The 23,688-nt window shown below is 41.3% G+C and overlaps 1 protein-coding gene across 1 annotated transcript in view; it reads left to right on the forward strand.

Moving 5' to 3' along the window:
• TAF3 (TATA-box binding protein associated factor 3) overlaps positions 1-23,688 on the forward strand; it is a 115,527-nt gene that overhangs the window by 77,607 nt on the left and 14,232 nt on the right. Inside the window, exons 3-4 of the mRNA XM_080567833.1 lie at positions 8,566-10,382; positions 15,303-15,385. Of these exons, the coding sequence (XP_080423959.1) occupies positions 8,566-10,382; positions 15,303-15,385 (1,900 nt within the window). The remainder of the gene's footprint in view (positions 1-8,565; positions 10,383-15,302; positions 15,386-23,688) is intronic.

Raw genomic sequence — 23,688 nt, forward strand, 5'->3', positions numbered from 1 at the left:
TTGTAACAGAAATCCTGCCCAGAAATACTCACGGGGAGATTATGAAAATGCTATAGGTACCGACGCTGGCTACAAAGATCTACTTGTGCATATGTCTTTAAAGGGGGGGAAAACTCCTTAATACACAGTATTACCATAGCTAGGCCCTATTATACTATTGTAATCATAGCTGAAGCAAGAACGGTGATTAACGATGGCAATTTATTGTATCTGACGAGTGGAGAAAATAGGAGATGTTGTCGTTATCATAAATCATATCATAAATAACCAAAGAGAAGCACTCAGAAAGCTTGTGTGGTGTCAGCAGCAAGGCCTTTCAGGCACGTTAGCCCAGGATGTAGCCATAGAAACCCCAAAGTCATATTGTTATCTTAGTCTTGCTGCAGTTATGTGATACAACAGTATTAACATATAGATTAGGCCATTTATAATACTAGGTGTCATTTCAGGTTGGCTTGCTTATATAGCATTTTAGTTTTTTATTGTGCCGAATGTTAGGGAAACGCTGCATTTTTCCAGGTCAGTATATAGCCATTTATAACAGATCAGCTTCACACCTCTGTCAGTCTTGCTAATGTACTGTGTTATTGATTGGTTGTACTGTGTGAATTGTCATTGCCTAATTACCTCGTCTTTGCTAATAATTTCATTTTTTGGAAGTCAAATGTTCCTTTGCAGAGAAAATCTCTACTCCTTCACGCGTGCGCGCCGGCAAGTTCCCCGCCCTGGTAAGGACCGGACACCCATGATGATAAAAAATACGCTAAAAAAGCATGCAGATTTGTCCAGATTTTGTCATGGGGAGGTTTTCTCCCTCCATCCACGTTGGGATCTCGTAGCACCCGCCCTCCTGCAGCTGTCAGGGGAGAGGCTCCATCGCAGGTGAGGCAGAGCAGCACCAAGGTGACCACAAAAAGCCTGCCCCACCGCCGCGCCACGTTCTCACGCGTGGTCTCGCTCGATGGCTTCCTAAAGATGCTTCTGTGGTTGTTTTTGCTTTACATCCAGAGGCTTCATAACAGCTCCGGCCACGTTAGCATAACGTTGCCATGCACATGCATTTATTTGTATATGGGATCTACACAAACCGTCGAGCCACTAGTAAGAAGTCAAAGAGAAAATAAAGGCTCCCTCTTTGCATTTAGACAGGAGTTTGCTTGCTGAGTGCAGCCCAAATGCAGGACTGATATTTTGTCGGGTCAGAGAGAGAGACTGTGAGCTGATAACAATCTGCCAACTGTGTTTTTCTGTCTTCAGCAGGAAGTTGGGTGTGTCGTTTTAAGAATCCTGGGTAGTTTGGCTTGATAAACATTGCATACTCTAAAAAGTATTATAATGAGGACCGCCACTAGTAAGTATTTAAAAGTGCTTTTTTCTCTTGGCATCCAGTATCCCAGAGCAGCACTGGAAGCTAAAGTTGCACATCTTACCCTACCTTCAGCCAAGATCTGATGCTGCCAAGGGATGCTCCGCTCCTCAATCCTCGTCTTTCCCACACCCTCAGGTTTGCGTGAGCCTGAGACGGGTTTTTTACTTTGCCAACTGGACAGAAAAAATATTTTCTCTCTCTAATCCCCCCCCAGATATATTTCCATCTGAGTTAGACGGTTAAGTCAGTTCACTATGGAGGAGGGTGATGATAGAAGAAGGGAGGTGCAGGACTTCTCTCCAGACTTTGCTAGCCCAAAAGTTTGCTCGTTAACATCACAGACCAGACTGGTGATTTGAGTTCAAAACAACAGATCATCTTTCTTATTTCAGCCTGGATTAGTTCCCCATTTTTTTGCCTAAATGCTTGAACCAGAACAAAAGAGGGGATGGGATTGTACCTTATTAAAACAATCCTGTGATGTAGAGCTACAACTTTAGTAGCTATGGTTCGTTTCTGGTGAACTCTGGATTTCTTATTCTGATGTTGGTGTTTAAACTTGAATTTCTCCGTCGATTTCATACCAAGAAATGGCTAAGCAAGAGTGTGAAGCAGTTGTTCGGCAGAGTGGAGAGGTAGCTGCTTTGTAATTGTAATTTTGTAATTTGAATTGGTCTGGAAATTCATGAGTCCTGAGCCGGATTACGGCTATTGTCCATATTTCAAGATCTCACCATTAGGATGGAGGGGAGTTTTGTAAACCACTTGGAGCTTTCGGACAGGTTGAGAACTGCTTTTGGAGTTACTCATTGAGAACTGCTTTTGGAGTTATTCTTAAAAGTATACATCAAGCCTGCCAGTCCTGTTGAACACCTCCCAGCCAGGTTCATGTTGATTGTTGAAGGTGCCAGCAGGCCACTTGAGCCAAAAACCTCAAATACGACTCACGAGTCTGGGTGCTCAACTTCAGGCACCTCTAACATCCTCTTTACCATCTTTCAGTTGTGTAGGCAAAGTCACCAACCACACCTGAAAGCTCTTGAGTTTTATTTTTCAACTACATTTGTGGTTTCTCCATTTTAGAACATACCGAGAACGCACTGGAATGAACTCAATGGCAATTTCAGTGGTCAAACTGGAGACACGTGGAAAAAGAGCTCCTGTTATGGTGCAATATCACCAGCACTCTTCCCAGGGAAAGTCTTGATCGGAAAATGTCCGGGGTTGGTAATAGGTTGGTTGATCTTTACAGGGTACAAGAGAAATCTCTTGGTGCACCACCTGTTTGGTGAACAAGTCACATCAGTGATTAGTTGTCTTCATGTGACGGAGAAGTTCTGTATGTAAATCCGGCGTTTTAGACTCAAAATGCATTGCAGGTATCTTAGTGTGTTCATTTTGCATTAGGGTATCAGGATATTGGTCTGCAGGATATCAGGATTGAATTTTGTTGCTCTTGCATCAATTTCCTTTACAGACTACAAGCACACTTGCTGTTTGTTTTGGGGAAAAGCCATGGTTATTACAAGGTAAAGAGATGCACCCTATCGTGGCATAAGAAAAAGTCCTTTCACTGGTAGCAGAAGTCAAAAGCCTCTACTTATTAGGATATGGTAGGGATATTAAGCCCTTAACTTAGTGACTTACAACTTCCCAAAAGGTATTTTTAGCTTAATCTCATGCTTTACCTAGACAATAGGAAGATGATTTTGGAAGTCTGCAGGAAAATAGATGGTATTTTTTCATTGGAAAGTGTCATATATTGAGGTGGGAAGGATCACTTTCTTGCATTTGGGAAGCTGAGCTGGCTTGCGTATAAAATCTTCAGCTTGACATCCATGCTTGGAAGGAGGGATGAATTTGAGATTTCAGTACAGGCATTGCCACATTGTGCCCTTTCCTGTGTCCAAATTTTCCTTAAAAAACAAATTCCATATCGAGGCAGAAGGATTTAGAGACCTGATACAAGCAGAACTGTGCGAGAAGGAAATTCACCAGCTGATACCGGATGAGACCTACTGTCTGGTCTTTATTTGGCCCTTCTACATTCCTCTAGAAAACAAAAGTTCAAGTTCTGTTAAAAATAAAAGTTATGTAAGAGATGTAATTGTTGAAAACAAGCATGTGTGGATTGTATGGAAGTAACAGCGCATCCAGAGTTGCATCCTGGTGGCTTTGCTCTGATAGCTGATACTGTTCATCTGGCATACTAAAGTTATAATCAAACACAAAATGCCAAAACCTTGTGCTGCTATAACAGTAAGAATTGGCTTCCTTACTACGTTAGTTGTTGCGTTGAAGCTCAGAGTTTGCTGTTAGCAATATATCGTTAGGCTTTCTTCAGCAAGTGGCGTCCATTTGAGGCCAGCAGGTCTGCCCATGTCATCCTGTGCTCAGACGTACTGCATCCTTCTGAGGATGGATGAGCCCTTCTTAGCAGGACGCTTTTCTCCTGCCACCACCCTGTAACCTAGGGAAATACTCATCCAGTTTCCAGAAGAGAGGCTGGAGCTTTGCTTTAATGAAATACCAGCTGACAGAGCATGTTCTTTAGGACTGTCTAGTTGTAAGTGCTTGGGCTGCTGTCTCTAAAGGTACCAAGAAAAGGTCTGGTAATGACCAAGATGATGACAATTTTAATTTTCTATATATTTTGTGATATATATATATATGCCCTATTTTTTTCTGGATTGAAGAATACCTGTATGTGGGTGCCTTTCTCTTCAGTCAGAAGAGTTTTGCACAGATTTTTCCCTGCCTTTCCTTTCATCTGACCTGTTGCTGAAAGAGCAGCGAGCCTCCTGTAATGGGGCAGCCAGGGAAGAACCACTGTGTGCTGTGCGTGGTTGCATTACTTCTTCTGCCGTAAACACAGAATTTCTGTTCTTGTGTCAGATGTAGGGACAAATAGTCCCTAGATCGTCATGAAAGTGGAAGTTCATTACCGAAGTGTTGAGCATTGCTGTCCTGAAACCAAGCCATGGCCAAATTAAGGAGGTGTATATTCAATAAGCCTTTGGTTTTGGAATCCCTGCTGCTACAGGAACACGGTGTACAAAGACGGAAATTTTGTGCTGCTTTAGTGGTTTTTCGTTAAAAAGGTGCAGGAGTTTCAGTTTCTTGCCTGATCTGTTCAGCTTTAAAAGCTTTTCCAGGATTTGAAGTGGTGACAGATCCCCGCTGCTTGCATTTCGGATTCTAATGTTCTCCGTCCCGCGATCCCGAGGAGCTACATATTTATCAAATTCAGCTTTTACGACAGCTCTGCGAGGTGAAGTTATCATCACTTGTCAGATGGGGAGGCGGGGGCACGTGGTGTGACCTGCCCGAGCTTGTGCTGCAGACCTGTGTCGGGAGAGGGGCGAACTTTTCGCTCCCTTTCTGTGTGCCTTAACTTCAAAATCAGCCTTTCGTGGAAGCGAAAAGCTTGCCCTGCTGTAACAGGCGGCGTTAAACGTCCTGCGTATCGCCTCAGATACGCTCCGGAACGAAATGCTGTCTTAATAACCACTCGTCTCGGGGCTGTCAGCTTGTTTTATTTCAGCAGCAGCAAATCCACGTTTGGGGCCAAGCTCGTCCCTCCTGGATCCCGGTGCCTCCTTTGAACCCGGGCTCTGCATATGGGGACGGCCGACATAATAAACAACTGCTCTGTAAAGCTTTAGTAATGTGAGCATTAATATTGATCCGGCACTGCCTTCTCTAACAAAAAAAAATATATATATATATGTTATCCGTTATCTTGAGAAACCTTCCAAACAGCTCCAGTCTCCTTTCATTACAGGAGAGAGTTATTAGGGCAGATGGCCGAGGTGATATCCGTTTGACCTAGAGATGCTAACTCAAGAGGAGGATCATTAATAAGGTGGTCGGAGATAGGGAGGGATCGCCGTAAAGAGGGTTAAGAAGCAATCCGGTGCACAAAGGCTTGCACAGCGAGAAGTGCCCGGTACCGAATGAGATGGGCAAAGGTGACAAAGTGGCCGCACGGTTTTAAATACTCATCATCAAGTCAAGCAGATTGCCTTTAAAGGCTGATGGTTTTTGCCACGTTCAGTTCCTGCTCCACTGTGAATCCTTCTGGAGAAAAAAAGGCCCCAGAGCTCTTATATTTAAGACAGAGATTGCATTTTCTCTAATTAAAAAGAAAAAAAAATAAAAAAGAGGCGCTTTATTGTTTTTTTGCCATGGCCACAGCTGCAATGGCTCAGGTTTGAAAGCTGCTGTCTGGCAGAAAACCAGTCCTCGCCGAGGATCAGACCGTGGCCTTGTTCCAAGAGAAATTTGGGTTTCATTTGACCAAGATAGGATTCCAGATTGTCATCTGAGCATGTCTGAAAAGTGGTGAATGTGTGTCAGTAGTTAAGTGCTCGTGAACTTCCTTAGTCCCTGGATTGTTCAGGACTGACCCAGGCAATTTTTTCCAGATGTCTGGGGGAATCCAAGTCCTCAGCAAAGGGCTGGTAATGCTTCTGCTTCCTTGCTAAGCTGTCTTTGTGGCTTGCAGGAATGCGCATGAAAGCTCGGAGCCAAGACACCCCGATTTCTGCTCTCACCTCTCCAAGCTGCACTTTAACCTCTTCTGCCCTTCCCTGGCATCTCCGCACGAGATCATAGAAACTTCTCAGGCCTGGTGCTAGCTTTACTTGGCCTTATAAAAAAAATAAGCATCGCCCTTTTTTGTTGTACAAAGCTCCAGTTCCTGTTCTCCGAACCTCTTCCAAAATTGTTTTTTCGCTTTTGATCCGGCAGCTGCTCGTTTTCGGCAATCCTGAGTAGGTAAAACATGAGAAGTACCTTGGGATGGGAAGGACTTACAAAAATATGAAATATTGCAGTGCACTTCGGTGAGCTACAGTGTAACAGGGGGGCTGCTTAAGCAGGCACCATGCAGAAATCTTTAGAAAAAAATATTGAAATTATTCTAGTAGTTTTTCTACTTTTTTTTTTTTTTTTAACTATCACAGTAGCTTTTCTTCCACTTTATTCACTATGATATACTACTTTTTATCCTTGTGGTGTTTCCATTAAAATATTTTATGTTGCCATCTCTAACGTGTGGATGTGCAAGCCCTGTCTTTCCTGATGTCTGAATTTGGCCACGCTTTTTGTCTTGTGGCCAAGGCGGAAGACTTCGTTAAATCCCGGCTTTACCGTATGGTGTTTGTTTTAAATTTTATCGCTCTTTAAAATTGAAAATGAAAACAAACTCTTCGCAGCAAACTAAGTACTGAATGGGGTTGGGAGGGAATTGCTCGGTAGCAACCGATGCTGGATGACATCTGATGAATGCTAATTCTTCATCCCCAAAACAATTTTGAGCAGATGAAGGGAGCTGATTTCTGCAACAGCTTAAACAGAGATTGAAATGACTTCCACGATCCGGCAGCAGATTTTTTCCCACAGAGCAGGTGCAGGCTCAGTCCACAGTGATTTCTCAGTTATACTCTAACTTTGCTGTTTCAGAAATGTAATGTCAGTGCCCAGCCAGGCAAAACCTAACTCCCTAACATTTCTGTTTTTCACGGAAGGCTAAGACTTTATCCTCAGGCAAAGTCTCCTCTCTGGGCTGGCTGCTGTAAATCCTCTGGGCCCTGGCAAAAGCCAGAGTTGCTAGCTCATTTTACTTAATTTGTGATGCTGGCAAGATTTGTGCTGCAGCCCAGGGCTCTTAACTCAACTCTACTAAATCAGAGCATTGACACATTACAGTAGAGAAACCTCAGCACGGAAAACCTGAAAATAAATGCCTCCCAAAGAGATATTTCAGAAAGATGCTGTCTTACGAAGCTCTAAACAGGGTTAGTGTTACGAGCTGCTCAGTGTTTACTTCTCTAAAACCACCTGCTCATTAAGAAGTTGGGGTTTATCTGCTAGCATAATATGTTTTTTGCAGGGATGGGACCAGCGTGGATGTAATGACGCAATTACAACCGGTGGAAATGTGGCAGCGGAAAACTCCGGTGTGGACATTCTTATTCCAGACCAAAAATCCTTTTTCCTGCTTAGATAATTCCATTTCAAAAGTGAGGAAGTGTAGCCAAGAGGATAAAGTGCTTGACTGTGGTTCAGGAGATCAGAGTTTCTCTTATTCTCAAACCTGCTCTGGATTTTCTGAGAGATCTCAAGTGAATTTTCTCCTTTCTCTGCACCGTAATGCCACACACATGAGACTGAAGATGGTGGTAGGAATAGGAAAAAGCAAAAAAAATTTAAAAATTAAAAAAACAGAGCAACCACACAGGCGATGTTCACACTGGCTTGAAACAGTGGGTGCCTGATGTTCATACTGCGCATTTTTCGGGGTTTGTTTTATTTTCAAAAGCTGGCTTTTTTGGTCTCATAGCTTGAATGCCCACTTGTGACTTGTGCTTAGGTGCGTTCCTCTGGCAGCATATCTTTCATTTTGGTTTCTATAAAGCAAGAATCCAGCTTATGCACTCCAGGATTGCTCCATGGTACAAACAGAGCGACACGGGGTGATGGGAGATGGCTTCCAAAGGCACGCTCCTGTACCAACACACGATGCAGAGGTGTTTCCATATAATCGTAACAGATAACGTCTGCATACAGCAAGCTCTTGAGATAGAATCAGAAAAAGAGCCTGGCAGGTTGAACGGGGCTCAGTCCTCTGCTTTAACCTTCAGGCTGCGCCGCTTCAAGAAAAACAAATCAGGTTTAGGAAGACAGTTTCCTAGTAGTTAATCCACCGTCAAAATTCTGTGATATATAAGCAAGACAGCTAATTCCAATGAATTTTACTTTGATGTACACTTTGCAGTCCACTTTGTTACAGCAAAAACCACTTCAGCCTCTCTTCCCTTGTTTAAATGAATGAAGCAGGTTCGTGTAATCCAAACTGATGCAGTAAGAATTAATCAGGGCATTTTTATACGTGACTGGTGCTTCAGACCTGCCACCATGAGTGAAGGTCTGCCACCATGAGTGAAGTCTCCCCTCGTGTCCTGTGCTCATGGGTTTGGTGTTAGACTTGAGATAAAGAAACCTGCCAGTTGTGATGGTGGCTGTTGCTCAGAAGAAACACCTTGTTTTCCTTCCACGTAGACCAGTAGGAACCTGTTGGATGGCCAGTTCTCTCATGGGCTGAAATGCCTGGGAACTTTTGATGCCTGTTTGTTTCTGTAAAACGCATTTTGAATTATCCTAATGCTTTTTGTAAATGTTCTTTGTTACAGAAGAGGAAGAGGAACAGGTGCCTACCGATGGAGGGACATCTGCAGAGGCCATGCAGGTGCCACTGGAAGAAGAGGGAGATATGGAAGAGGATGAGGCAATTAATGATGAAAACTACTTGAGCAAGAGACCGTTAGAAAGTCCTGAAGCTGAAGAATTCCCGCCTGTGAAACGACCCAAACTATCTGTTTCTAAAGGGGACGCTCTGGATGGAGCTTTGGAACCACGTGAGCCTCTTAGCTCAATAAATACCCAAAAAGTACCACCAATGCTTTCTCCAGTTCATGTTCAGGACAGTACAGACTTAGCCCCTCCTTCACCAGAACCACCAATGTTGGCTCCTATTGCAAAATCGCAAGTGCCAACTCCCAAAACAATAGAGGCAAAGCCATTTGCACCCAAAACAAAATCCAAAACAAGTTCTCCAGGGCAAAAGACAAAATCACCTAAAACTACTCCCTCACCAGTGGTTGCTGGAAGTCCCATACGTTCACCAAAAACTGGATCCAAAGAAAAAAAGTCACCAGGTCGCGCCAAGAGCCCAAAAAGCCCTAAAAGTCCAAAAGCTCCTGCTCATGTTCCCCCACCACCTGTTAAGCCTGAGACACCGAGCAGAACCCCTCTGGCTGCATTAAGTGACAAGATAGGAAAGGAAAACATTCAAGTAAAACAAGCGCAGACAACACCCGAGCCTGTCACCAAGCCAAATATTGAAAACCAGACTAAGAAATTACCAGTAATGGACAAGACTATTGATGATTCAATAGATGCTGTGATTGCTCGTGCATGTGCAGAACGAGAACCTGATCCCTTTGAGTTTTCCTCTGGTTCTGAATCCGAAGGGGAAATTTTTACCAGCCCAAAAAGACTTTCTGTTTCAGAGACTACAACTCCTAAACCTTCTGTTTCTGCCAATAATACCAGTAAGGCAGGAGCAACCCCAGTACCTCCTTCAGGTGGGACTTCAAGCTCAGACATTTCATGGACAATGGATGACTCGATTGACGAGGTCATTCGAAAGGCAAACATGGGGACACCTTCTAATCCACCTACCAACTTCACTTACTTCTCCTCTCCTTCTGCTTCACCACCAACTCCAGAGCCTCTTCTCAAAGTCTATGAGGAGAAAACCAAGTTGGCTTCATCAGTAGAAGTGAAAAAGAAACTGAAAAAAGAGCTGAAGACAAAAATGAAGAAGAAAGAAAAACAAAAGGAAAAAGAAAAAGAGAAAAACAAGGAGAAAAATAAGGAGAAGGAAAAGAACAAGGAGAAAGATAAAGACAAGGAAGTAAACAAGGAAGCGAAATTTCAGTGGAAGGAACTACTCAAAGATGATGATCTTGATCCCTATAAATTCAAACTAAAGGACTTTGAGGACACTGACACAAAAGTAAAGTTGAAAGATGGCAATACCAAAAAAGAAAGAGAAAAGCATAAAGATAAAAAGAAAGAGAAGGAGAAAGGCAAAAAAGACAAGGATAAGAAAGACAAAGAGAAACTTAAAGATAAGGGTAAGGAAGATAAGATAAAGGTTTCATCAGCACCTCTTGTGTTACCTCCCAAAGAAATGTCTTTGCCCTTGTTCAGCACACCAACTGCCATGAGGCTTCCTAGCATGTTACCTTCCTTGTCTCCAATGCTTCCTGAAAAATTGTTTGAAGACAAAGAGAAACCAAAAGAGAAGAAAAAGGACAAGAAAGAGAAGAAGAAAAAGAAAGAAAGGGAAAAAGACAAAGAAAAGGAAAAGAAGGAAAAGGAAAAGGAGAGGAAAGAGAGAGAAAAGAAAGAGAAAGAAAAAGAGAAACACAAACATGAAAAGGTGAGTTGTTTAGAAGAGTTGAGGTGGCATATTTGCTTGAAAAGTACACGTGGATTCCTGTATTTGCTGCTGAGCGTTCAGGTGATGTGTGATTACAGGTTTGATATTAAAAACAAACAAAAAACAGCTCCAGGACTTCCAGGAAGAAGTCCTCCAAAAGTTTCAGGGGTCATCCCACCTCTCTGGGAAGCAAAACAGTGGAAGTCCGACTTTGTGAATTTGAAATGTGAGATTGTCTTACAATGCTTTTTGGTTTTGGTTTGTTGGTTTTTTTTGTTTTACCCAAAATTTCTGGTTTTCTTCAACTCATTTTTCACTTGGAAACACACAACAAATGTATGTTCCAATGCACAATTTTTGTTCTGTAAATTTCCACTAGTGGTGTCAGCAACGTTTCATAGAAACTTCAAATTTAGTTTCTCTAGAAGTCCACTGTTTTCAAAGATTATAGAAATCTGCCAAGTGGGCATAAATGAGGAACAGGAGTTATTTGTCACTATGTCAGGAGAAAAAGGAAACAAGTTCACCATTTACATCACATTTCAGAATAGCTACAGAATCCTCCATTAGCCTGACCAAAGCCTTGTTGCTCCAGTTTGATGGAAGTAAGAAAATTGTTTTCAAACGGTGGTCTAAGTGCATACACTGAATGTTCAAATATCACCTTTTGTTTTGAATTTGAAGCTTGAGAGAGAGAAAGGGACAACTGATTTCCAAACGGGCTGAGCTCTTTCTACTTCTGTAGCTCTTACTGATTTACATCAGCTGAAGACAGTTTCTTCTTTCCAATATCGCCTAATCTTCAGAATATCTTTAATATATAAGAAATGAAACCAGCATATTTGCATGTTATCAGATTTGAAATCCCATTAGAAATGGCTCCCCTAATTCAGCATTTGCTGTACTCTTTGTCACTTCACCTTATAATGTGCATTAAATTGTTAATACCAAAAAAAAAAAGAAGAAGAAAGATTGTCGTGGATACAGATAACCTTGGATACAGGATTTCCTAAATCTCTGTCCTTAGCATTAGGAAGCACTACTTAATTTCTGGTTTTACAAAGATTCTCTTTGCGTCCTACTTTGAGCATGATACTCAGTTCATACAAGCTCAGACTTGGGATATTCTTCGCTTTCCATTTTGCCACTGTGAGAGACCGTACCCTGTTGTGCTATCTGGTAGACTTGAAACAAACTGCTGATTTCAAAATTTAGACTATATTTTAAGTAGAAAAGTGGCATTTCTTTGCAGAATCCAGCTGATCGGGAAAACTAATATTTGTCTGCTGTGGATGAATCAGTGATTGATGAGGTGGTGCTCCAGTTGTCCATGTTAATTTAATGTCCAAGTTTTAGGCTGCAAAACATTGTTTCATGGACTTCTCATTTGGTCTGGATGGCAGCTCTCTCCCTGCCCCTCATGCTCGAGGTGGCTTGACAGTATTTCACTGAGAATTTTGGGAGAGTTTCCTCAATAAATTAAATACTCGTATATAAAATAGAGGTAAGTTGTTTGTTTTTCATACGTTTGATTTTGCGTTTCTTATCCAATTCTCTGAATCTAATTTGTTGTAGAGCAATATAACAGCTACACAAACAAATACAAACTGGTAAAGCTTGAATATGGACTGAACATATATATATTAGGAAAAAGAGTTCAGCGATAAGAAAAACTTGGACAAATTAAATTGACAAAGCTGCCCATTACCTTGGCAAAAAGTCCCTGTCAGAAGATAAACTTTAAAGCTAGAATGCATGAAAGAATCCCCAGATAGAATTAAAATTTAAACTGATTCTTGATAGATAAGCTTTTTTTAAATCCACCTCTTTGCTTCAAGTCAGGATTTTAAAAATAAATTTCCCCTTTAAATCTCTTGAGCGATTTTCATTTTTTGCAAGGCCGCACTGCTGGTGTCCTGGAAAAATGGAGAGTTAGAGCTTTATCAGTTGGTGCCCTGAGGTATGTGGCAAAGAAGCTAAATCCTTGAAGATTAGCAAAAAAAATGCAGCACATGGCAATAAGGGGCTTATATGACTACTAGTATTAGTTCAGGTGAAAGAAGTATTGCTTATACATAAAACTGGACAAATCCACTGACAATGTATTTTTAGTTAGCTACAAAGGAGTCTTATATTGCTGGACTTTACCTCTTTGGTGATTTGGGAAGCTTAGTAATCCACTGTAAATGCTCTTCTGCTGGCCCCAATTCCTAGTATTACTCCCGAATGCTGCTCTTTCCTTTTAACCCCTAAAAGTACATGTTTCCTTAATTTAGCTTTTAGATCACGCAATGACTTATTTAGGCAGCGGTCGTGCTTTAGGAGCAAATGGTGGAGTTACTGCTCGGCCACCGAGCTGTCCGCGACGCATCTGCTTTGGAGGTATAAGTGCAGTCTGGAAGGTAGGTTTGGGGGCTGCTGAAAACTTCAGCCCCTGGTGGCCATTACAAATCATCAGATTCGTTACATAAAGCAGTAAGTAGCAGCTATTGCTGTTCTTAAACAGAAGAGTTAACTCGGTATAAGAATCAATGGTAACATTTCCATTCTTCAAATATAATTGCAGTTATTATGCAAGCATGCGGCCCATCCTGTTGGGGAATTGAAGCTGGTTATACCGTTTTCCCTGTAATTTACCCCAAGTTCCTGGGTAGAAAGACTCAGAGCAGCACCAAGTACTCAACATAGATGGCTGAAAGCAGAAGCTAAAGCCTAAAGTGTTCAGTCTCAGGGCTGAACAAGAGGAGATTGGGGTAGGGCTTGCAGCTCCGTGCTCTGCCCAAACTGTTGGGGTGCTGCCCTGGGAACCCGGAGACGAGGCTGGGAGCAAGGGTGCTGCCCTGCACGCGGTGCCAAATTAAAAGCAGACAATTGAAGCAGTTACACCCCGCTTCTACGACAGAGATTACTGGGCATGCTGTAGGAATGACTGAGCAGCTTGTGAAGCAGCTGCTGACCCAGTTTCAGCTAACCTTAATACGCTGAGCTGTAAACTAAAGCAGTCGAGGAACTGCCTCACAAGAAAGGGAGCCGTCCTCGCATCAGTGCCGGGCTTGCCACTGCTGCCCCAAAGTAAACAGTTCTTACTCGTGAGTGAAAATCTTACCGTCAGTGTAGAGGAAGACCAGGATATCCACAATATCGCTGTGAATGCTCCTTAATTTTTGTTCTGCTCCAACCCTACACGCAAACCCTCCTCTTGTATCAAAGGGTAAGAGTTTGGATTGTTGCAGAGCCCAGTTTTCCTCTCAGAGCAGACTGTGCTGTTAGTATTTGACATGAAGAAGTGTTATACGTGATTTTCTTTTGCCATATGAGCCCCTGCCATTGTTTCTTAGATCAGCTTTGCGGTATACAAATAATAATGCAAAGGACATTGATACAAGGGCCCAATGAGGTGGGTATCTTTGTGTGCTGTGTGCTGTAAGTACAAACTTCAATACCAGGTCTCCATTCAGTGGGCGATGCTACAGTTTAAGATGTCAGGAAAGCAGTTAAAAGACCATTGAAAGCAGCAGTGAAATCGTCCCAGCCAGTAGGAGCTCCAGAGATAACAAAAAAAAACCTCTTGCAACATTGCAGGGGCGTGACATAACAAAAAATTGGGCTGTATAAACAAAAGGGTAGAGAGTAGCCTGTGTAGCAGGCTAATACATATCCACGGAGAGCTTTATCAAAAAGTGTGGTTAACAGTATCAAAACAGAAATACTACACAGGCTGCAGCCCTTCTCTCTGGAGTAGACATCTCCTGATGAGCAGCTCCAATTTTTTGGACAAGGTGTGTGGCACAGGACTTTGTCCTTAGGAGTCCTAACATAAGTCGTAGCTGAGCCCCTCCCTTCTGTCCTGCTGTCTCCTGCACTAGTCTATGCTTTAAATTGGTTGTGTGCCCTCTCTTTCTTTATGAAAACATTTTAAAACAGATTGTTCCCGCTGGGAATTGCTCAGGTTTCCGTTCAGTGTATGCTTGCTCTTTTTGTCTCTCAAATTCTTGGACCGTATTTTGCTAAATTCCTGTTTTGTTAAATACAGCGATGCACATGCTCAAAATGAGATCAGTCTCCCTCTCTGTATGTGTATATATACATATAATGTGTATATATATATAATGTATATGTATATATATTTTTCATATAAATATGTATAAGTGGAGCAACTTATGTATGGAAAATCATTAGAGTTTCACCTGTAAAATCTGAGAAGATTCTGTACAGGTGTTGCAAAGCAGTAGCTTTGGCTGGCTCAGTGGAAGTTGATAATTATGGCAGAGTTCAAAGAGTTTAAGGACATATTCTAGTGATCTGAATCCACCAGATACCAAGTTTGGAAATCAGGCCATCTGACTTTCATCTGAAAAACAGCCATTAGAAACCTCAGCCAAATTGCATTAAAAGCAGTGATTCTGTTACGTGTGTGTGGATAAGCACTTTCACAAAGTATTCAGTATGTGTTTGAGGTTTATATGCTTTCTCTGTGTCTAATTTTGATCGAAGAGTGCCATGGTACCTTTATGTGATGAATCTGGGTAATAATGGCTTGAATTTAAGTCTCAGAAAAAAGTGCAAACACCTGTGAAGTTTGAGCACTAAGGTCAAAGCATTTCATGTCATTGTTTAGAAACATACCATTTTTTTTAGATAAATGCTAAATCAGTAAGACTTGTAAGGAAGTACGTGAGCTATTACAAAGTCAGGGGAATTTCAATTTGACTTTTTAGTCCAGAATTTGTATTTTTGATTTGCTGTGGCTGGGAGCTCCTAGCAAACTGTGACCATCCGTGCTGCAGCACGAAGTGTGAGAGAACAATATAAGCATGAAGCCAGTATACTCTGGTTAACTCTATCAGTGCTTTCATGTAATTAATATTGTTTGGGAGTCTTTTTACAGTCTTTGATTGGTGATTGTGTTCCCTTGTACAGATAAAGGTGGAACCAGTTGTTCCAGCTCCATCACCGGTTATTCCTCGGCTGACATTAAGAGTGGGTGCAGGCCAAGACAAGATGTAAGTACAAAAAAAGCCATCTGCAAGGTGTGTGCTTAACACGCTTCATCATCTGTTACATGTGGCAGCTCTTATTTTCAGTGGAAAACAGTTAAAAATTAGTGGCAAATGACACTCATGCGGCTATGGCATCTTTTGGTCATTCTAATAAAAAATCAAGCAGAACACTTACCAACAGAAACTTTTTAGATATTTTACCCTTTTTTTTTTTTTAACCCTCCAAGTGGAACCCATCATCTTCCATCCATCCTGTTTTTCCCAGGCAAGATTACAAGACTCCATCTAGACTCATATGCTACCTCCGGTGACACTGAGTCAGGCTTCCATAATGGATAGGTATCGCTAGAGTAACCTGCAGCCAAGTTTCATAATGCACTTCAGCTAACAGTTGTTTTATGCTTTAAAGCATAACAATTGAAATGCCTTTATGCGTGTCTGTTTTATTATAATTGTTGATGATTATTCCTGAGTGTACCTAACACATCTCAAATGTTCGTTCATTAGCTCCCTAATTATTGGGTGCTGTTGTACAAATAGTAGTTATTTAGTACTGAATAGCCATAAATAGAATGATCCCTAACCTGAGATCATACAGCATAAGCAGGTGGGTAGAGACTCTGGGGAAACCAAGCGTCACTGGGCTTTGTAGGCTACTCCTGTCTCGTGTGTGAAAGTTTCATTTAATCATTTTTTGTTGTTGTTTTTGATTGAATAGACTACACTTTTGTGTCTGGTGGTAGACATGAGCACCAAACAGATTTTTCCTTTCTGTTTATCCCATTAAATATTGCTAATCTAATTGCTTCTCTTTTAAAGACATTCTGAACTAAATCCCCTAATCACTAATTTTTCTGCTTAATAAGTTGAGTGGCATCTATGATGATTATTCTGTTTTTCTTTGCTGCCCTATTCTGCTCTTTGGCCAAATAGGTAACTGTGAATTATGTTGGCTTGCAGTTGCTATGGGACAGAAGCAACCAAAGATGGTTTTGATGGGACACCACCCTGAAGATCAGGGCTTCTTGCTGTTCTCTCTATGCTTTTCTACCATTCCTGTTTTCTCCCTTTCACAGAATGAGTGTGATCTAAAATTTCCGTGCCTCAGATTGTATGAAAGCTCTCACTGCTTCAGGACAGCTGTCTGTCTGCTGCATGCAGCCTGAACATGTGCGGCTGGACAGACTGTCCATTTAAAGCCTGCAAATCCACCTTCCATCTTGAGGAGCTATGGGTACTTTCAAACTCTTCTATTCAAGGACTGTAGAAATGTTGATATCTGAAAAAAAAAAAAAAAAAAAGTTTTATTTTCAAGGCAGAACTTGTAGACCATAGTTCTGAAACCATATTTTAGTACCAAAAATACTATTTTGCTTCCCCTCTTATCTCACCCCAATCTTTCTCACGCCCACACACATTCTGAAAAGAGACTTCAGACTTTATCTGCTTCCTACAAACTGTGTGAGCACATCGTCTTCAGGCCTGCCAGCTTGCAGTGGGTCAGAGATACTGACATCTCAGTTTTTGGCCCTCTGGGAAACCCAGTTCCATCCCAGTTTCCTATATACCTCTCTAATGGCACCTTGACAGGAGACTTAGCTTAAAGTTTCTCAACAAAGTAAGGAAGAATTAAACAGCAAGGCTGAGATCTTCAGGGGTGGAAGAGTTCTGGAGGCAGCTGATAGGCAGTGCTAAAAAGTGCTTGGGCAGCATCAGTACAGGGCACAGGAGGGGAACTCCATCTTCACCGCTTGATACTTATCTTTGATACTGCTTCAAGTTGTGCAACCAGATAAGGCTTCAGTCCTTAGTATTCCATCTCTATTTGCATACTCATTTCCCTTTCCTTCCCTAGACACCTCCCCTCTATGCCTACCGTATGGGCCTCCTAACTTTGTCTGTAAAAGTTATACCTTCTGACCAATGGCAAACACAAAATTTTGGAGCTTTGCAATAGCTTTTAGGATTTGTCATAGTTTTCCAAGGCAAAACCCAGGAAGAAATCTGCTGTTGCACAATGAAACCCAGTTTGTGCCATGTGGCCTTGGCTCTGGGAACTTAGTGTGGTGTCCAATGTCTAATGCAGCAGTGCTTGAAGGTGAGCTGTCCTACTCTAAATAATGTTTTTGCTTTAATCCTAAGCAATTAATATTCAGCCTTGACTTAAAGCATATTTTAATTTTCATATGTAGTGATCATTATAAGGACTGGTATGGCTCTGAGAGAAAGCATCACATGTGTGGTTTGGGCTGCTGAATTATACCAGAAGTCTCTGCTACCTGGATTAAAGTTTTTAGTTGCAAGACCATAGTAGGTTCATCAACCTTTTACATAGCTTGTAAGAGACAGAAAGAAAAGCTAGGCTTCTGTGTTATGTTAAGGGAAAGTTAAACTTACATTTCTTCTGTATTGATAACAAAGGTCTGAATATCAGGTAATTGTCAGGTGGGATTGTTGTGTGTTGATTCAGATGTCTCTGGAACCTTTACTAGCGCAGAATTATTTAAAATTATTGTGAATGGCCGTGGAAATATGTCAGAAGAGTTTCTGGGGATTGATAGAAGTTGATGAGTTATAAAACTAGATGGACGAATGAGTTCTTTCCTCTGTTAGGAGGAAGAACTGTTGGGAGGATTTGGGAGGAGCTTAAATACCCATTCAGTTGGAAGCTGGTCTGTTTTGGGGGAACTTCATGCAAAACATTGTCTTTAATGGAAGTACTTGCAGAGCTTGGTGATGTCACAAAGTATTTTGTAGAATCGTTTAGGTTGGAAAAGACCCATAAGCTCATCTAGTCCAGCCGTCACCTAACACTACCAAGTCCACCCCTGAACCATGTCCCTCAGTGCCACATCCATGTCTCTTGAATACCTCCAGGGTTGGTGACTCCACCACTTCCCTGGGCAGCCTGTTCAATGCCTAACCGCCCTTTCCGTGAGGAAATTCTTCCAAATTTCAGGTATCTGAAGAAAAGATGTCAGATTTGATGACACTTAAAATGGAAGTTCAGATCCCCCTGTAAATACAGCAAACGGATGGCAGCACAAGTCTACCCAAATAATGCAGCGGTGCTGAGGAAGACGCCTTTGCAGTGGAGCAAACAATTTTGCTATCATTTTGCTTCTCAGCTCCTCTGCATGGACCAGCATACAAAGCAGCGCTGGTTGTGGTAGAGAACTTTTCTTGTTTCTGTGAATACAAGTGCGTAGTGGACAGTCGAGCTTGTCTAGTGCACAAATATTCTTCCAACACCCATCAGTTCAAAAGAGATGGCAGTTAATGACATTAGCTTAATGGACGTGAAAATGTAGCTGTTGCTGAACGATGGAAAGACCAATATTGGAAAACTGTTACACTTTAGGTTTTTTTGGAAGTGTTTTAACTGCACAGTAAAACAAGAAGAAAGTAGATTCTAATCAAAGCATTTCCATCTTAGTTGTAAACAATTACAGCAATACTTGCTTGGATGCCACATTAGAAGAAATTTACTGGATTCCATTCTAATGCAATTAGAGCTAATTTTGTTCTTTAAATGAATAAAAGGTCAGCTAGTAAATCTAGTTTATCTCAAGTCCAGGCTTCAATAAATTGTTTTATTTAATTTGTTGTAAAAGATCTTATCCTTAATGGGCCTAGCTCTTATTAGTTTGCTTGGGTTCTGAAATATTTATGACCACCTTTTTAGATATGATTTGAATGATATGTAGGAAGGGTTTTTCACTGTTTTTTTTCCACTCCAGTGTTATCGGGGTAGAAGATTGCTAACTGAGTTAGTATAGGAAGGAACTAGAGATGTTATCTTTAAAAAAAATGTAAAAAGCACAAAGCTACTATAGACTTTTCAATTTTAAATCATCTGCAAATGATGAGCAGAATTTAATACTTTTATTCAGTTGTATCATGGTTTCTTTTTGTCTAGTTATTTTTCCTGAGCATAAATCACATTTCATAAACACAAGTTTTTAAAAACTTTCATACACATGAGTTTCATACACGTAAATTTTTAAAAAGCATATCTATTGATGAGCTGTTGACATTCCAGTTACGAGCACAGTTGCCATAAACTTCAGGTAAAGCATGTGCTGTAATTTTTGATACAGACAAAATACGTAAAATACAATTTAAATACAATTTTTAAGAAAACCCTTATGGTTTCTAACACTAATGGCAGACCACAAAGCAGAGTACCTCTCGTTAGTCATTGTTTAAGTGCTTCTGTGACATAGAAGCAGGATATATGTGCACATATATATTTGCATGTGTTTGTGAAATGAGGCCTCTGAACTTTATCTTAAACTGTTGGGCTTTTGCTCCAGACTTTCGCCTCGTTGATGGTGTGTTCCCTGCCATCAGCAGGAAAACAGACACGAATAGGGGAAGGACAGGTATTTTAACAGTGTTTAACTTGTAAATCTGACCAGCCGCTCTACTGAAATCGCCTGTTGTCTTGCCTATTTTTAAAGCGAGTAGATCTGTGACCTTCTCCACAAAAATTGCACACATGCTAAGATATGTGTGCCCGTGCGTCTATAAAAATGTGTATTAAATAACCTGTGGATTTTGAAATAAAATCCAAAAAGGATTAAGGGATAGAAGGAGGTGGTTTTTTGTTTTGTTTTGTTTTGTTTTGTTTGTCCAGATATTTAATTGACTCCACTAAAGCCTTTTATCTCTTGCTAGGATGTTATCAGTCCAAGGCCATACTTATGCTCCTTTGGAGGCTCACTCAACAGCACGATATGCCCATGACAAAAGCCACCAGCCTAACTAACTGACATCCTTTGTAGGGCACCTCAAAGCCAAGTGGCAATATGGACCAAATTAATTTGCAGCCTCTAGGTGCAATCTCTCTGGGTAATATTGGTGACCCAGAAGTATGTTTCTGGGACTAAGAGGGGAGCTTGTCCCATCGCTTCCTGTTTTATTAGAGTTTCTGTGATTGACCATCCAAGGCTTTCCACCACAATAGGGTGATCATAACACGTATTTTTATAAGTTGGCCAAATGGCATGTGTCTGTCAAAGTGGAAGCCTGAAAGGAAATACAGCTTGAGAAAATGGCATGATTCTGAAGCTCTAACCCGACCTGAAAAACAGCTGGACTGCTGGAAGATGTTTATTTTTCATAAATTGGTGGCTTGGGTCATCACTGCTACTTGCTCAAGAATTGATTATTTGAAGTGCAGCCACAGTTGGGCAACAGAATTCCAATCAAGCAGTTCTTTATGCACGCTTTTTGAAATTGTGTAAAACTCTACCATCTAACCTGTAGCAGGATGCCACCAAATTTATTACAGGGTAACAGTCTCCAAAAACACATGCCTAAAATATGGATATCCTATCTGCAACAAGCTTAATTTACAGAAGAATTGAGCTGCAAACGCTCTGGAGATTAAATTTTCTTGGGAACACACACACAAAATCAGGCTTAAAAAAGGTGAGGGCACCAAAGGAGGAGATGAGAGTTGTTGGCAGCTCCATGAATACACTTTTATTGACCTGGTTGAAGACAAGAAAGTAGGCAAGGACTGTGTTGGTATTCCCCAGAGTTCACTGGGGATCTGTAATTGCTGGTGTAACATGAATATGCATTTTTTGGAAGGTACTCAAACAAATGGTTTTTTTGAGCTGTGTAAATAGCTAGATATCTAAGATAGGACTTTGCTATTAGCTTCAATTAAAGTAGAATTCTGCCCTATGTAGTTTTCAAGAATGCCTCTCATTTTTACACTATCATCTTTGGTGGGTATTCATGAACTTTCATTTTTAATGGGCTTGTTCTGTTACAGATAAACAAGACCTTGGGAAGAAACTTTTGAACTTTGGGTGCTATTTAGCAGGGAGCCATTCAGACGTTGATAATTTAGATTGCTGTCTTCATCGTGTTTGCCCACAATAGCTGAATAATGGGGTTCATTAAGCTCCCTTTGTAGGCACATCCAAATTGTTTGCCTCTAGCCTTGGCTCCCTGTGTGTGGCTAGGGAGGAAAGGATTGGCTTTTTATTGACTTGTCAAGCCATAGGTTTGCATTACGGCCAAGTAGCTCGTGACCCATTCCATTTATTTCACTGTTTTGTGGTGGGGAAACAGGTAAAGGAATCCTGCTGGAAGCCCCTCCTCCCGCACGTTTTCATGAATAAGAGCAGTGTTTGTAGCAGTTAAGGCACCGTGACCAAATCCTCCAAAAGACGTAATGCAAGCAGCATGGGGCTATTGTGGGACGCAGCTGTGGGCGGTGTTGGTTACCCCGCGAGACGTTGCTTATTCAACAGAAAGCTCTGGAGGAGAACTTGCTGTGGAATTAAATAGGAGGGAAAAAGTGATACTTCGGGGAGAAAACTGGAGAAAGGGAAACCACTGTTTGGGAAAATTAAACAATAGAGGCCGAGCAGCGAAAGTCTCTGTTTATTGCAGTGCTAATGGGTATCCCAATTATTTTACAATGCAGCACTTAGCAGTGAAAGCTTGTGTTAACTGTGCTTTGCCAGAATTAACACCCCGGGTGTCACTCCAGCTCTTGCTGTAAGACAGAGAAGAGCGTGTAATGGTTAAATCAGTTTTGATATGATCAATAGACCACCTAAGTGAGGAGGCAGAGCGATGAAAAATGATCTTGCTCCTCTCCAAGGCTGCAGAGGTGTGCTTTAGGAATTCCAGTGATCTTGGCTGCTCTCATAAATCTGTGTGTGTGTGTAAGCAGACCCACATTTTTCTGTTCTATAATCATTAAATTAGAAGAGCTGGAGGACTGGTTTTTCAATGCCTTTTCAAATTCTGAATGGATGTGCATTTTAATGGAGATATTGTGTGGGGTATGATTCATATCCCTTTCCTGATTGTTCTTTTTGAGTGTAACATATTGGCCCCAATGCTGCTGTGAAAGCCTCATGTGTGGTCTTGTATCCATCCAGAAGTCCTGTTTGCTGCACTGGAGGTTCCCCAGCCCCTCCCTTGCTGCAGGATTGCAGCTTTTACATGGAAAAAAAAAAAAAAAGGAAGAAGAAGATTATATCCCTTCTACTGAAACATGTAAATAATCAGTTTATATTTCTAAAGGTGATTCAGAATAGTTTTTTCTTCCTTGTATGTGAGTTATTTCCAACTTCAGACTTAGTCTTTAGCTTTTTCTTTTTCTTTTTTTCTTTTTTCCTTTTTAATTACAGAAGCCACCCCAACTAATTATTCATCCTGTTTATGGTAGCTGGTAGGCTGTGGCAAATTATTTTCATTTTGCTGCTGGCCACATCGGGTGATGACTCCAAAAGTGAATCCATAAAAATGCTTGAGTCATTAGAAAACAAAACAAGTTACTGTGAGATTCTTTGATTTTTCTGCTTATTGCTCAAGAGTAAAAAATTGTATACTGTACAACGCAATTAAAGAAAAAAAAAACCTTCGGGCATGTTTAGACACATAAGCAAATTGCTTGTTGTAAATGGGCATGAGCAGCTGCCCTTGCAAAGTACAACATAAATCGATCCAATCCGTGTGAAAGAATGGAAAGGCAGATGGGTATTTGTTTAAAAGAACAGTTTTGCCTCCGTAGAGGATTATTGCAGGAGATGGGTACTGATTTATGCTTGTCTTTGACGGAGATGCTTCTTTTTATTGAAGTTTTTAAACAAAAGTAAACTGCATACACCAAAAAATTAATATTTTAGTTCCTGAGAGCTGGACGTGCAGAAGAGGTCCATGGAGAAGTTACCTTCCCTAAACACAAGAGAAGAAGGTGGTCCTACCCAAATTTAGTAAAGGCACCCTACGAGCAGCTGAGCTGTAGCTCTACAGAGCCTGCAAGTTCAGGACTGGCATCTTGCATGTTTCTTACAGAAATATGTCTCAGTAACAAGCTGGAAATTACCATTTCAGACGTTCCTAAACCCATGCTGGCATAATTTCGTAGTAGTTAATGAAATTTTATATTCTACCCTGGTTCCCATTAAAACGGGTAGATGTAGCTTCTAGATCATGCATCCCATAACATTTCCCAGGACAAATGATAATAAAGGGCAGTTTGCAATGAACACATAAGAGAAAGTTTGCAAAGGGCTCATTGGCATAAACATGTTTTACCAGCTTCTGGCTTTGCCGTTCAGAGCTCAGCACAAGGGTTTTCCCATCGAAGCTCTGAGCAGCTTTGTTATTGATGATAAGAGAGAAAAGAAGATGAAAGATAGCGAGACGCCACGCTACCAGCTCAGTTGTGTTTTGTCAGACTGGCGATAAACCATCCCGAGCTGTAAGTCAGGATGGTGAGAAAGAACAGGAGGGAGATGTGGGAGTCATTGGCAGAAAGGTGGTTGTGG

Source organism: Anser brachyrhynchus (genome assembly GCF_964034855.1).
Source record: "Anser brachyrhynchus genome assembly, chromosome: 1".
Taxonomy (NCBI): domain Eukaryota; kingdom Metazoa; phylum Chordata; class Aves; order Anseriformes; family Anatidae; genus Anser; species Anser brachyrhynchus.